Source organism: Bactrocera oleae, chromosome 6 (assembly GCF_042242935.1).
Source record: "Bactrocera oleae isolate idBacOlea1 chromosome 6, idBacOlea1, whole genome shotgun sequence".
Lineage (NCBI taxonomy): Eukaryota > Metazoa > Arthropoda > Insecta > Diptera > Tephritidae > Bactrocera > Bactrocera oleae.
Genome location: NC_091540.1, coordinates 42,528,553 through 42,542,939, shown reverse-complemented (window position 1 = coordinate 42,542,939; position 14,387 = coordinate 42,528,553). Strand labels below are relative to the sequence as shown.

At 40.0% G+C, this 14,387-nt stretch overlaps 2 protein-coding genes across 9 annotated transcripts in view; both read right to left on the bottom strand.

Moving 5' to 3' along the window:
• Positions 1-2,715: 2,715 nt before the first annotated feature.
• LOC118680417 (streptococcal hemagglutinin) overlaps positions 2,716-14,387 on the bottom strand; it is a 423,094-nt gene continuing 411,422 nt past the window's right edge. For 5 of the 8 annotated variants that reach the window (XM_070111750.1, XM_070111752.1, XM_070111753.1 and 2 more), the window contains 4 exons: positions 9,003-9,240; positions 8,574-8,943; positions 8,349-8,447; positions 2,716-3,590 (listed from right to left, as the gene is read on the bottom strand). In XM_070111750.1, coding sequence (XP_069967851.1) covers positions 9,100-9,240 — 141 coding nt within the window. In that variant the 3' untranslated portion in view covers positions 2,716-3,590; positions 8,349-8,447; positions 8,574-8,943; positions 9,003-9,099. Of the gene's footprint in view, positions 3,591-7,074; positions 7,790-8,348; positions 8,448-8,573; positions 8,944-9,002; positions 9,241-14,387 lie in introns of all 8 variants that reach the window. The other 3 variants (XM_070111746.1, XM_070111747.1, XM_070111748.1) reach the window with 3 other exon arrangements.
• On the bottom strand, positions 7,375-7,713 carry LOC118681555 (uncharacterized protein DDB_G0285917-like). The gene has a single exon (XM_036366534.2). The coding sequence runs from the start codon at positions 7,711-7,713 to the stop codon at positions 7,375-7,377; it is 339 nt and encodes a 112-aa protein (XP_036222427.2).

Below are 14,387 nucleotides of genomic sequence, written 5' to 3'. Positions count from 1 at the left end.
CCGTTATAAACCAACCATTCTAACCGCAATGATGGATCAAATTGACGATCCATTCCTGCCACATACCGTGGCACATTCGCCATAAATTTACATGCCACAAATGTATAATCATTCCAACTTCTTCATACAGATCAATATGGAAGTAGATATGGCAGCAACACCAACGCCAGCTGTGAGGTGCCGCGCCCTGGGGCAACTCCAACACCACGAACCGCAGCGGCAACCGTTCCTGCAACCGCTCCCCGTAATGGCGCGCGACCACTACCACCTTCATCAGCACCGACAACGGTGCCGCAACGCAGCCAATGCCCACTGTATCGACGCACACACCGGCTGCAACACTGCAGCATTTTTCGAAGCATGCAGCCACCACAACGACAACTGTTTGTCTACGGTCCACACGACACCGGAGTGTACGTCGGTTACGCTTTGCCAACTGTGCAATAGACAGCGCCATACCATGCTGCAAAGCACCCCAAAGCGGACCGTCGGGCGACAACTCGCCCCAAGCCGTAGATCGCAGCAGAGCAGCCATCCGGATCGCCCCCGAAAACAGGCAGCTCCACCTCCCTCCAGACCAAGGCGACAGGAGGCATCAACGCGGCGCCGGCAGCCCAGGCCAACATACCGCCGCTCCACTGGCCTCAGCAGTGTTGTTGCTACGCTGCAGCAACTACAGCGATTGCTAGGCTAGAATTCGCCTAGGGGGGCCGGGATGGCTAGATGAGTTACGCTTCCCCCCTATATACACGCCACTGCGCGCCAACACACCACATCAACACGATCCATAACAGACATCACACCACTCAGACCACCCACACATACACATCACATCACACCACTCAGACCACACACACATACACATCACATCACACCACAACTCTACACAACTCAACACTCAAAAGGGCCTAACAGAGGACCAAACCCTTCCTTTTTCGTTAGCAATTCAAGCGATCAAGACGTGCAACTTTTCCGCCCTTTTTGCGCCCGTATATTTTTTTTATATCAGCCGTGACCGTGCCCGTTTGGTTTTTTTTGTTACGGAACAGTGGAAACAAGGTGAGTGCGTAACCGAAACAATTATTTAGTGAGAAAAAAACTAAACCAGGACTATCAGAAAACAAGAGAACACTTCTCTAACAACTATTTTAAAATTTTTGGCTAAAATGTATAACACCATACCACCGTGCGGGATTTTAAAGTAGTAAATAATTAAATGTATACTTACTTAGTTTGTATGTATACTTTCCAATACTTAGCTGGTTTAGCATCGGACACTTTAATAAAGACGAACCTAACTATTTTGACGAATGAAGAATGCGGTAAATACTATGAGCAAGATGACGATTTGCTTTATCGTGGCAGTTGTGTGCAAATGATACAGTTGGAATGAGCGATACTTCTCAGGTGAGGAAATAATCTTGAAAGATATGTTCAGCTGAATTTTGAACCAAAATACATCGAATACACGAATTCACTTATTTTGATTGCTGAAAAGTTTGTTGAAATTTCCATTTAATGGTTGAATATTTTGTAACAAATATTTTGGTTTTTAAAAACCGCAGGGCGACTCCGTACGTGGTTGGCATCACCTCATTCGGCAATGGTTGCTGTTCTAGGGTGCCGGGGGTGTACACACGTGTCGCCAGCTATATAGACTGGATTGAGAAAATAAGCAAATAATGTAACTGATGAAACGCAATAATTTTCAAATATAAATTATAACCTAAAAGTTCAATGAAAACTAACCTAAAATATTTTCATTTCCGGCGCTTACATAAGAGCTTTTTCCTATACAGTTATTTCATATTTTTTTGCTTTTTGTTTTGTAGCACTAAAGTTTCGTTAAATTTGGAATTTCCGCATAAATGACAGCACGTTTTGACAAACTCTACCCACTAGCCGTCAAATTGCTTGTAGTGTGATGTCACCGCAAAACAGCTGGAGGCGCTGATAGTTCCAAATAGTGCATAGATGCGGTGTAACAGAGGTCAAATGTTATGCCAAACATGTTACGCCTGCGCCTGCGCACAACTATGTTACCAGACGCCTCGAAATACACACATACATTTAAATACAGATTTTATTGGCTAAACGAGCAATTTTTGCTCTGGGCGCTAATCGCAGCTGAATTATTAGAATTGCCAACGAGGAGTGAGTGCAGTTATTTACATACATATATACGTACATATGTATATGTATCGTACTCATGTGCACGAAGGAGAAGTGCATCAGATGTGGCGTGGTCGTTTATTGTTGTTGCAGCAGGCTTTCATGCACCGAATTAACATAATCGTGATACAGCAGGCACGCCGCGTGTATAAAATAAAAAAATACAAATTGAGTGAAACACACACACACATACATGAATACTTATACTTGTATGTAAGCATATGTGGCAGCTTGGGCAGGAGATGTTACAAAGAAAGTGAATTGCACGTCGACGCCACCTAAAATCAGTGCTCTCACACACACGGGCATGCTATTTTAGATGTATGTGCAGTATGTGCCACATTAATACATATGCATGATATTCGTTGCCTAAATTCAATCGCTGCAAATTTTCGTGGTTACTGTTATATGGACTGTATTTTTCTCTGCATTTATGCTTCTTCTTCATATCAAGCTGCTTTTTAAATGCAAAGTTTGTTTTTATCCTTTCATATTGCAGCTTTTGTTCTTGTTGTTGTTGTTTTATCAGTAAAAATGCATCAATTTGGTTTTTATAAAATTGTTTTGGTTTTGTATATATTTTCTTGATTTTCTTATCGTTTTTGTTGTTTTTATATTGCTGCTAAGCTTGAGTGTTGTATAGTTTACCATTTTCACCGGCCTATTTTCAAATTACAATTTAATGTCGTATGTGTGGAGCAAATACTTATGCAACAGCAGTGTTATATCTTATAATTTTTTTAATGGGGAGCATTGTAGTGGAAGTAAGCGAACTCGGTTTGGTCGAGCAACTGAATATAATATATATAATTGCACTCCAAATATTCAAACCTGGTTGAGCGCTGTTTCTAATTTTTTTTCTGACCGACGCTTTCTTTTGTTTTAGTATTTTGTAAATATAATATACAGGTACATAATTTTAGGTGTCTGTGGGTGAGTGTGTGTGATTTTAGTAAATTCCTCTGTTTTCAATTGATCTGCTGCTCATGCAACGTTTGTAGAGCGCAATGTGGCTCTTTACATTGCCTATTAAGTATTAACAAATCTCAATTTCTTGGCGCTACAAACACACCCACACACGCGCACATGCGCTCACAACAGTTTGTTGCGCGCTCTCTTTGTTTAGCTTGCTCAATTACAATTGTCCTAACCGCTTTTCAAACTTTTATTACAATTATAATACGTATATTAAAGTATTCCTTACTATCATTATTGTTGATTTTTTTGGGTTAGTTTTTCTTTCTTTTATGCGTATATCTATATAAAAAAAATAACTCTTTATTCCTCTAACTCGCGAAAGCTGTTTTATAGCCCGCCTTATGTAAATTTCCGCATTTAAGAAACCACTTTACGATAAGAATGGATGGAATGGATGACGATGCTGCTTCCGGGTTCATCCAAGGCATATTGTTGTTGTTCTGAAAGGAGATGGAAAATCGTTTAATTTTCTAATACCTTGAAATGTTACTGTATAATAAACAGAAAAGTTATAAAAAGGAAATAATTTTTTTTTGCAATAAGAAATACTGACTTTTGATTTGTTTAAAGCGTTTATTAAGTTTCATTTGCGAATAGCGAGCAGCTTGCCATGGTACAGGGGCTGACGTCGCATTCTCGGCATCTCCCAACCGGGCTGAGGAGTGCTGTCTAGCACCTCTCACACGGGTAGGCAGAAGCCGCATGCGTGCGGCAATCAAGAGCTCGCCATGTCGACAACAAACAAATAACATAAACAACCGATACCATAACAACTTAAACAACAAGGCAATAACAACAGCGAACGGACATGGGGAAGGCCATCAAATCAAGCACCGATGCAGGTAAGCGAGGTCCAGGGGATAAACAGAAGTTCAGCTGCCTGCACGCTCTTTCGCCAGAAAAGCCAGCGCTGTTCGAGGAACATGTAAGGGACGATGGCGACGTCATGCCCTCGTACAGCGGCGCTCAGCAGGCGAGATTTGCGGCCGGCGCTGACAAGGCGAACTCCACCGAGACTCCCTCAAGCAGAATCAGCTGCTCGGATTCGGGTAAGTCGCAACGGTATCTACTCCCAGCTGATGCCACAGGAGCGGCATAGAAGCAATGACTCTCCCCGAACACTCGTCAAACGGTGGAGGGACAGCGCAGATATGCGGATGCCCATAAAGGTATTTGTATGGTTGTACTGCCTCTGAACTACCCGACGGAGACACTGGGGTCGGTGGAGTTTGACGTGATACAGGACCTACTCATGGAGGAGGTATTCAGAGAGTCTGTATATGCAGCCTCCTTCCATGGAGTATATAGTATAACTACAAGGACGAGAGGTCTGCTAGCTGGTTGAGGGAGATCGCTCCCAAGCTGGCAGGCTGGAATGGCCCCGTCCTCTGCGCAAAGAAGAAGACGACTTACCGTCCATGCATAACATGACGGTGTTCCTTCCCAGCTGCACAGGCAAGCCGTATGAGTTTGCTCGCGGGCTCATTAAAAATCAGAACAAGGGCCTTAGTATATCGGCCTGGCAAGTAGTCACTAGCAAGGTCGAGTATTTCGGGTGGCTGCATAAATGACGAATCATATAAAGTCGTCAGGAGGGAGAGCTTTTGCCTGAACTACAGGTTCAGATGGGTGGTCATGAGGAAATTTAAGCCTAAGACGACCGCAGAAAGCGAAATGGGAGAGAAGATGCTAGTGGATGAGGGTGCGGCTCAACCCGGCACTAGTACGTCGAAGCAGACGGCAACTGCCGAGACCACGGTGAAGGTCCCTACTGAGAAGGCTGCCGAACAAGAGATCTTCTCGAGGGACTCAAGGACCTAGCGGGTGGGAACGTGGAGGACGGCGAAGATACGGACCAATTCCTCATAGAACCGACCCTATAGTGGGTCCACAAAAGGAAGTTGCTCTGGTGAACCTGCACCACGCGGCGTCGGCCTCGGCTGTCATCGCGAGCAGGTTCACAGCAGATGGTCTGGGCATACTGCTGATCCAGGAGCCATAGATCTACAAAGGAGAGGTCAGAGGGCTCAAAACGGAGTCAAATAAGGTAATCTGGGATCTCTCTAGTGAGAGAGCCAGAACCTGTATATTAGTTAGTAACGATAATGATTTCGTTTGTATTACAGAGTTCCTAACACGAGACCTGGTCGATGTGCAGGCTGAAATCAATGAAGGAGCGGACTTCGTCCTGGTAGCGGCCTACTTTCCAGGGGAGACCCTGAAGCACCCCCAGAGGTCGTCGGTAACCTGGTGGAATACTGCAGGAGGAATAACCTGCCCCTCGGCCTAGGATGCCACGCCTACGCCCATCACACGAAAAGGGGCAGCACAGACTGTAATACACGGGGTGCGAACCCATTTTTGTAACTAGTGTAAGAAGGGAGGTACTAGACATCACTCTTGGTAACGAACTTATGACAGGGCTGATCGGGCAATGGATCGGAACCCATGTCAGATCACCGTATCATAAGACTCGCACTAGGTTACGAATTGACCCGGATTTTATCCGGCCAAGGGCTTATGTGGAGCTCACACAGGCAGCATAACTCCCAGTCTGATCAATCCCCTCCACAACCTGCATCCCGCTCGCCAAACAACACCACTGTGTGACAACCGCCCATGCGGATATTACAGCTAACCACCACTTACACGTACCTTCCTCACCCACAGGAACACCCCCCAAACACCCGAGAAAAACGCGACTTTTACAATTCAACTGCAACGGACTTCAAAGTAAGATCGAGGAGATAGTTGCATTTATGAGCCGGGAACGCGTATAGATAGCTGCGGTCTAAAAAACCAAGGATCGCGAGCGAGATAATTGTGGAGGCCTAGCCTTCATACTGCACAACACCGTGCAATATCGTTACATCGACCACAGGGACACTACCCTTGAATGTCAGAATATAGCTGTCCGGTCAGGCGATGACGAGCTCGAGATATTTAATATATACATTCCCCCAGTTACATGTTGCCCGAACATAGGTGCGCTACTTCGTGGTGCTAGGCGAATTTAACGCGCACCACTATCTTTGGCACTCCTGCCTGTCAAACGATCGCTGGCGGAACAGATTGACGATCGAAATTCAATTCGATGGCCATGCCTCCTCGGACCCGAAGAAGTGCGCGAGCTACTTTGGCCGGCAATTTACACTGCACCCTTCGGCTGACAAGGCTAACGATCTGTTACCCGACGGCTGCGCAAAATGACTGCGAACCACTTACTTTCACCGATGGGGAGGTTCAGAGTGAAATCAATAAGGCCAAATCGTCCAAGTCCACTGTCCCTGACGGAATAATCATGCTAAAACACCTAGGCTCGACGAGATTAAGCTACCTCACCTCAACTTGTCCATGACCACTCTCCTAATACCCGATGTGTAGAAAGTCGGAAGAGTGGTCTCACTAATGAAACTTGCGAAACCTGCTAACATAGGGGAGTCTTTCCCCAGTAGTGAAGACACTTAAGGCCTTGCTACTACCGACATTCACTCACCACATGAGTCTAGCAGACCATCAGCATGGCCTCGAAAAGCGCACAGCACCACCACAGCACTTAGAGTCATAAACGCTCAGATAGCCACCCTGCGAGAGGACGATTCTCGTACTTGTCACAGTCTTCGAGGTCAAAACACGAAACTTACAAAAATTAAACAGAGGGTTCCGCAGGGGGGAGTGCCTCTTGATGTTCCCAAAAGAACACTTGCATAGTGAGGCCCGTATGTTTCAACACAAAACGAGAAATAAACCAGCAAACCTAACAAAACAAGTAATGAGCAACGAATAAATCGGGGCAATATATCGAATAAAAATACGTAACTAATTTGAAATTAACAAGCTCAAATTTCAAATGTAAAAATAAATGCTCGACACAGCAACAAGTTCAACGCAAATAGCAACGGCAGAGGGTAGCAATAAACTCACCAAATATGTATTGCACGCTTTATAGCCAACGTTAACAAGTACAGCAGCTTTGCATTAATACGGTACTATTTTAATTTTTTTCCCGAGCAATCAGAGCGTGTTAACTGGACATTGACTTCCAGCTTACAGTTGCCCAACGACGATGATGATAAGGTTGACGTCGAAAATATTGCATTATTATCGAGATTATGCACAAAGTTGTTGTTGTGGTTCATCGAAGAATTCGCATTGAACATAGAGCCACTGCCATCGCCACCAGCGCCGCTATTGTTATCAAAGCTGTTGCCAAAACCATCAGCATTACCAAATGTTGTTTGCATTGTTGTAGCTGACGTGGGCAGCATCGTCGCTGTCACTGCCGCTGGCAATTTGCATATTACGTATATTATCTACACTTTGACTATGAATTTGCACTTGTGTTTGGAATTGGTATGGTCCATCTTGTTGACTTTTATTAATGTTGTTATTGCTGTTGTTGTTGTTGGGATAAATAAAAAAGTCGCTTGAGCTGGCAAACGAGGAGTTGAAGACGTCAAAATCACTTTTAGAGTATTGCATAGCTGGTTTGTTATTGTTATTGTAGTTGTTGTTGGCTTGTTTGTTATTACTATTATTACTGTTATTTATTAAGTATGTCATTGTGATTATGCTCGCTGGTGCTATTTAAACTTGTAAAGTCGTCGCTATCGTAATCAGTGAAGAAGTTTCTGGAGGACTTAGTTGTCAAAAGGAAAAAAAAACAATTTTGCGTTGTTGTTTTGGTTGTTTCTTTTTTTTTTTGATGCGTAAGCCATCATTTTTTTTTTTTTTGATGAATTGAGAAGATAAATCAAATTTTTAAGAAGCAAAAGAATTGATAATTGTAGAATTTAATTGAATTAATAAAGTCAAATGAAAGTATAAGTTAATTTATAGCAGATTATAGTAAGTAACAAAAATTAATATAAATATTTAGAGCACATTCACTATAAAATATTTAATTAAGCAAAATAATTACAATTCGCAATAAATATTTGTGGGGGACAGTATTTAGTTAAGAATTTTGAAATCTTAGATGATTCCCCTGTACATTTTGCAGTCATTTAATGAAATCGAATAATGCATTTCAGACCCTAGCAGACCATGCACCAAAGATATTGACTTAAATAACTTATAATAAAAATTTCAAACATTTTTTCTCTACTTGAAAAAATCGTTTATTAGAAATTTTATATTAATTTTCGCTGTATATATGAAATTATGGCATTAAGCTATAACTGTATGGCTAAACGTACCTGAGACACATTAGTGGAGTTAGCAATCGGCGCCCAAGGATCCGGATTCATAGTCAAAGCAAAACTCTTTTGCTGTTTAAGCTGGTTAATGGGCGGTACCTGTAAATAACAGTAAAAAAACGGATAGGTTAATTTTTTATAGCTTTCAGTAGCTTTTGAGTATTTGTAACCAATCTTTTATTCTATGCAAATATAACACAAGCGAATATTACATAAATGACTCACCGCAGGCTGTTGTTGTAGGAATAGATTTGTTTTTGGTGGTACAACAGTATCGCTAAATGGATTGTAGGCAGCATTGCCAGCTTGTCACTGCGTTTGCACGGGCTTTATTAGATTATCCAAGTTAACTAATGACGAATTTTCACCTAAACATGATTGCGGTGTTTTCAGTTATTTGCTCGTAATCAGACAGAGAATCCATTTCATCGCGTAGTGATGCTGTGTTGAAGATACAAAATGATTTCAGTAAATTGTGTGGCGCCCAATGGTGGACTTAAAATACTCGTGGCGAGCAGAGAAATGTTCAGCAATTCTAACAGATGTGATTGTGACTCTTCCTCTTTAGGCACCGGCAGCTGGAACCGTTTGATCTCTGGAATAGTAGACAAATGAAAGAATTTTGGAATGGCGGCAGACAATAAATGTACACACTTGAAATCTTGTTCGCTCTGGCTCAGCGCAAGTTGTAGACGCACATCAATTCTTTCAATAAATTCCTCAGCTGCTTAGCCTTTTCAGGGGCCAGGTCTTAACTCGCTTCAAAGTACACGAATTCACGCAGTGTTTGTATGGCGAAAATATTAACTTTGCACTGTTGAACCACTTTCTCGGTGCCAGTTTTGATTAAATACTCCAACAGTATGAGCGCCTTGTAGACATGAAGCCAATTCTATTAGTGAGATTGAAAATAATAGCACTTTGGGGTTAGAGGATGAAATAATAATAAAAATGTTTAAAAACAAATGCATGCGTTTTTGGTTAAATATATATGTCGGTAGATGTGTGTGAATAACAATAAATTTTAGTAATAAAAACAAAATTTTTTTTATTCAAATTTCGATACTAAAAATTATTTTGATTTACTTTAATATTATTTTTGTTTGCGGTTGCAGAAACCAAAACATAACCGTCTCACACGTGCCGCACACTTAATTGATCCGAAATAAATTAGTATAAACAAAAACTGAAATGATAACGAAAACATTCTAAAGAAAGCCACAAAATTTAAAATGCCAAAGTGCACACTTTTTATTGTGACAGCAGTTTAAATAAGAAAGTGGGATTTTTTTTTATGTCAGTGCACCCAATTATTGCAAATAATGGACAAGAGTATAAGCGATTTTGAATGATGACATGGATAAGTATTGGTTTTTGATGATACTGAGGTGGAAAATTTACTAAATATGCATATATATTATATATGTGAATATTTTTTTAATACAGAATGGCATCAGAATATACGCACACTTGAGTGACATATATAATTTGAAACAAGCATGTTTATTGAACTCAATGTTTTATTAAAACGATCTAAAAGCATTTGAGTGGGATAAACAATATACATATATATGAAAGCAAAAGCATTTAAGCAGAAAGTGTAATTGTTGTAATTTCGGAATACATTCGGAGTAGTTTCGGAATATATTCGAAAAAGTTTCGGAGAAATTTGAGTAGGAGAAGACGGGATATATAATTTCGGAATATATTCGGAAGCACTTAGGAGTAAATTAAGAGTGTTATTTAGAGTATAATAGCAAAATATTTTAAAATTTAACTAGGTTTTTATTGCATTTTTATCACTCTTTTGTTCAATCGTCGTAGCAATACGTACGTATTACCCTTATTTATACAGGTGTGATAAATTAAAGTGGTAGATTACAAAACTTTTTCAGCTTCAAAATTGTATTATTAAATTTTTTACTATTCAACCAAAAAGAATAGAACTATGGAATTATAACCTAAGCTTATTTAAAAGAGTTCTGCTCATATTGAAACTATGTTCTTACTTTTCAAGGTCGAATAAAAAATTTTCAACGGACCAGTCAGGATTTCGTAAGTATGGTAAGTAAATACCAATACCATATATCAAGGTCTTACAATTTTTCTGGAGTACAAGAGGAAAACGGAAGACAGCACAGTATTTTGAAAATGTGTTGCCAACGACCATAAAAGTACCATTATGGAGATTGCTACAGGATAAAAAAAGTCATACAGAATGTTGTAGATGATCGAGAAAAATAGAAAATATCTAATATAAACAAATTCCACTAAAATTGCTTTTGTTAATGACTTGAGGGGTCAACGAAAAAAGGCATCCTTTAACGATCTCTCCACATTTAAACCGATCATCAAAATTTCTTTTCGAAATTTCATAAATTAAAATGTGAAGATATAATGAATGGCTACAGAAATATGTAAAAATGAAAGTTCGATGAACACATTCGATGAACACACAACAAAAAACGGCAATGTAGTGCAGAATGTATTGATTTTCAGCGAAGCTATGGGTATTTATGAGTAGTACTGCGTGAAAATATAATTTACAATATTTTTGTACAAAATAGTATCAAAAGGGGTAAAATTGTATAAATTGAAATAACAATTAACATAATCAAATAAAAATGCAGTTATAAGTACCCACAGAGAGTAAAAGTATGAGTAAAAAAATAAACAAATTTCATACCGAAGCAAAATCGACTGAAAGTCATAGTCGTAGAATGCGTTGATAATAAGCGCAACAAAAGGGAAACTTTCACGACATGCGTGCGAAATCTTTATGTGCTTAACACTGTATACTTAGTTTGATGTGACCACGTTTTCACAATGACAATTTTGCAATTTTCTCGCAATCAAAATAGTTTGACTTGCGGCAATGTCAGAATGCCCATGCAAAGTGTTGCAAGTAGAGCCCGTGCCACACTACAGTAAATAGCACGCTTGCTACCGTTGCCGCCATGGCCTTAGCTGAACTTTTTAATGAATGGATAGCAGCGCCATTCAAGTAGACGAACGCACACACAAAAAAATACAAAAGCGACGAAAGTGAGCGCATAACCACAGAAGTTGCCTACGAGGCGGCAGTAGCTGCAACTGTCTTCTTTCGTGCTTATTGCGATGTAATAAAAGCTCCATACATAAGCTACTACATAATATTGTTGATTTTGTTGCTGCTCCCCCGATCGATACTATCAATTCAATTGACCGTTGCAATAGCAATAGCAACTATAACAAGACTAGATGCCATAGTATGTGGCAGTGGCGTTAACTGAAATTGCATTGTGGTGAACACGGCAGGTGATCGTGGCGATACAAATGCAACTCTCCAGCAACATCCATGCCCGTTGTACGTTGCCATAGACCAACAACGGGCACTTACAAAGCCTCACAGCCTCACTAGTTCACAGACTGCGCGCATGCCTGCCTCTTCACTTCTTCCACTGCGCCGCGCCGCGTTGCAAGCAATTGAGAATTTCTTTATTCAATTTTCATATCTAATGGGGTTTTAATTTGAAAGTTATTAATTAGTAACTGACAATGTCAGTTTGTCTGTCTGTCCGCAACGGACGTGTTGGGGCATTGCATTGCCACTTTGGGGTGCGCGCGCCGTTGATGATGTGCGTTATGTTGCACGCGCTTGGCAGCGGCTAAAGTGACATGTGTGGAAATTGATTGCCGCTGTTGCAGTGCCACAAAAGGTTTACCGCATGCGCATGTGGCATGGTAAAAGTTGCTGCCGCTGCCATTTGCGGTGACGCGCAGTTGGAGCTTTAGTTGCTCTTAAGCCGCGGTATGCCTGCGTATGTGTGGTAACAAATTTTGTAGCAGATCATAAAGCATAATTGAAAAATTGACAAATGATGGATATGTTAGATTTGTGATGTGTGATAGAGCAGTGATTTATACGCCTCGTTGATGGTGAAGAAAATTATATTTTTTAAATACGCTTAGTTGCCCCACCGTACGGTTGGCTTGTAACTGATGCGAATCAGCAAATAGCATTAGGTATCGAAAAGGAAGTGTGCATCTTAAGTTTTTAATTTGAAGATAGTGTAGATTTGTGTAAGTAACTAATTTTCCCTTTTAATTTTTTTTGGAAAAAACATAGCAATTTCACCGCTTTGAGGGTTCTGTTGCATGCAAGGAAAGTTTCACTCTGAAAAAGTACAAGTAGTCAACGCTTTTTAAAACCAAAGGGCTGTTAGCTAAAGCAACAACAATAACAATAATAATACATGCAAAAAATTTCAACTAAAATATTAGCGCATGGGAGCCATATGCTTTTACGAGTGCGGTCCGATAAGAACTTAGTCGGAGGCCTACTTTGCAGACCTTCAGCAAACTTACTTTTCAATTGGGTTAAAGAAGATTAATGAGCATTGTTCGGTCAAGTGTATCGAGCTAAAAGGGGACTATTGTTAAAATATACGAGAGCGGTCTGGTAAATATTCAATCTACAAAAGAAAAACGAAAATGGCGATTAATTTCCACCCTGCAAACACTTGCAGACATAATTTCACTACTGGGTACATACGAAGTACGTATAGAAATAAGAGGAGTACGATATTTATATAGGTTACATTTTTTTAGTGACAGTTGTATTGTTAGCCTCCAGCCAATTTGTACTAACTAAATGCAGCAGCAGATGTACAGTGGTGGGTGTAAAAAGTTGTGACAGGGAGGGAATATTTATGAAAGCAATCTTCTGTACAAATTAAATAAGCTTAAAAATCGATTTTTTGGAAAACTTTTTTTCAACCACTAAAAGATGGTTTCTTAAACAGTGAGCCAATACTAAAATACGAGTGTCAGTTTTCAAATTCAATATTCGCAGGGCTAAAACTGAGCTTTTTTCGGCAAACGATGATACTTATAAAATAATTTATTTTCAAATATTTTTTAAAAAAAATTTTCGAACATTGAAAATATAATGGTGATAGATGACTCTGCAGTAATTCGAACACTTTTATTTACACTTCATTTTCATTATAAATATTATATCCACGCTATCTAAATTTTGACGCCCACCACTGTGCGCGCACTGACACGCATGCGTTATACCGGACTGCACTTCTTTTTATCTCTTCTGTCTCTGGTGTTTTTTGACTATTGAAATTTGCTCGTTACCGTGATTTATTTCGCACATAAATTGTTGGCATTTTCACACGCGATGCATTCGTCAGCCAAGACATGCAACGCAGTTCTGCACAGAAAATATTTTTATTTCCATTTTCATGGCTAAGTTTTCCACTAACTATGTTTTACAATAAATTTGTATTCGAGGAAGTCAGTCGGTGGCGCCAATTGGGAGCACCTATGTAAATACATACTGTCCATAGTTGCACATATGGCATATGTGGCATAGTGGTTGCAAGTGCAATAAATGGCCTTAAGGCGGACGCGTTGCAATTGCTTGGAAGGAAGTGGCAAATAGAGATTTGTGTGCATGTAGCCAAGCAAATGGGCGTGCTCACAATGTCTGTCTGCACTTGTTCACTTTCATTTATTTACTTAAAGATGCATTATTAATATTTAACCCGGTTTTTGATCCGTTAATGAGGTAAGTGGAGCATTGTTGTCCGTGTGTCATTTGAATACAAAGGAAACTCGTAAGAGATAACTGCACTCTTTGCGGAATTGAGTAATTATACATTTATATCTGTTGATTTATTTTTTAAATAAGTAAAAAGTAACGAAAATACTTGCATATTATTAGGTCTGTATAAATTGATGCCTGCGTCTACTGTGTATAGAATTGAAGACTTCTATAATCACCTAAGTTACAGAGCATGGCATTTGCGGAAACTAACCTCAAATCAATGAGGTTTTTCAAAGAAAATAAAAAAATATAAATAACTAAGCTTAAATCTGGTTTTATTAAGCGGGAAGTATTTTACAGTTTTTCTTTGATAAAGACAAAAACGTAAGCCAAGCGACTGAAAATGTGTCGTTCCGGTTATTTTGATGTCAAAGATACACAACACTCTGAAGGCTGCTTACTGGTGATGAAAAGTGGGTCACTACGACAACGTTAAGCGA

What these genes read in the sequence shown, in the direction of transcription:
- LOC118681555 (XM_036366534.2), bottom strand. Translation starts at nt 7,713, where the DNA reads ATGACATACTTAATAAATAACAGTAATAATAGTAATAACAAACAAGCC.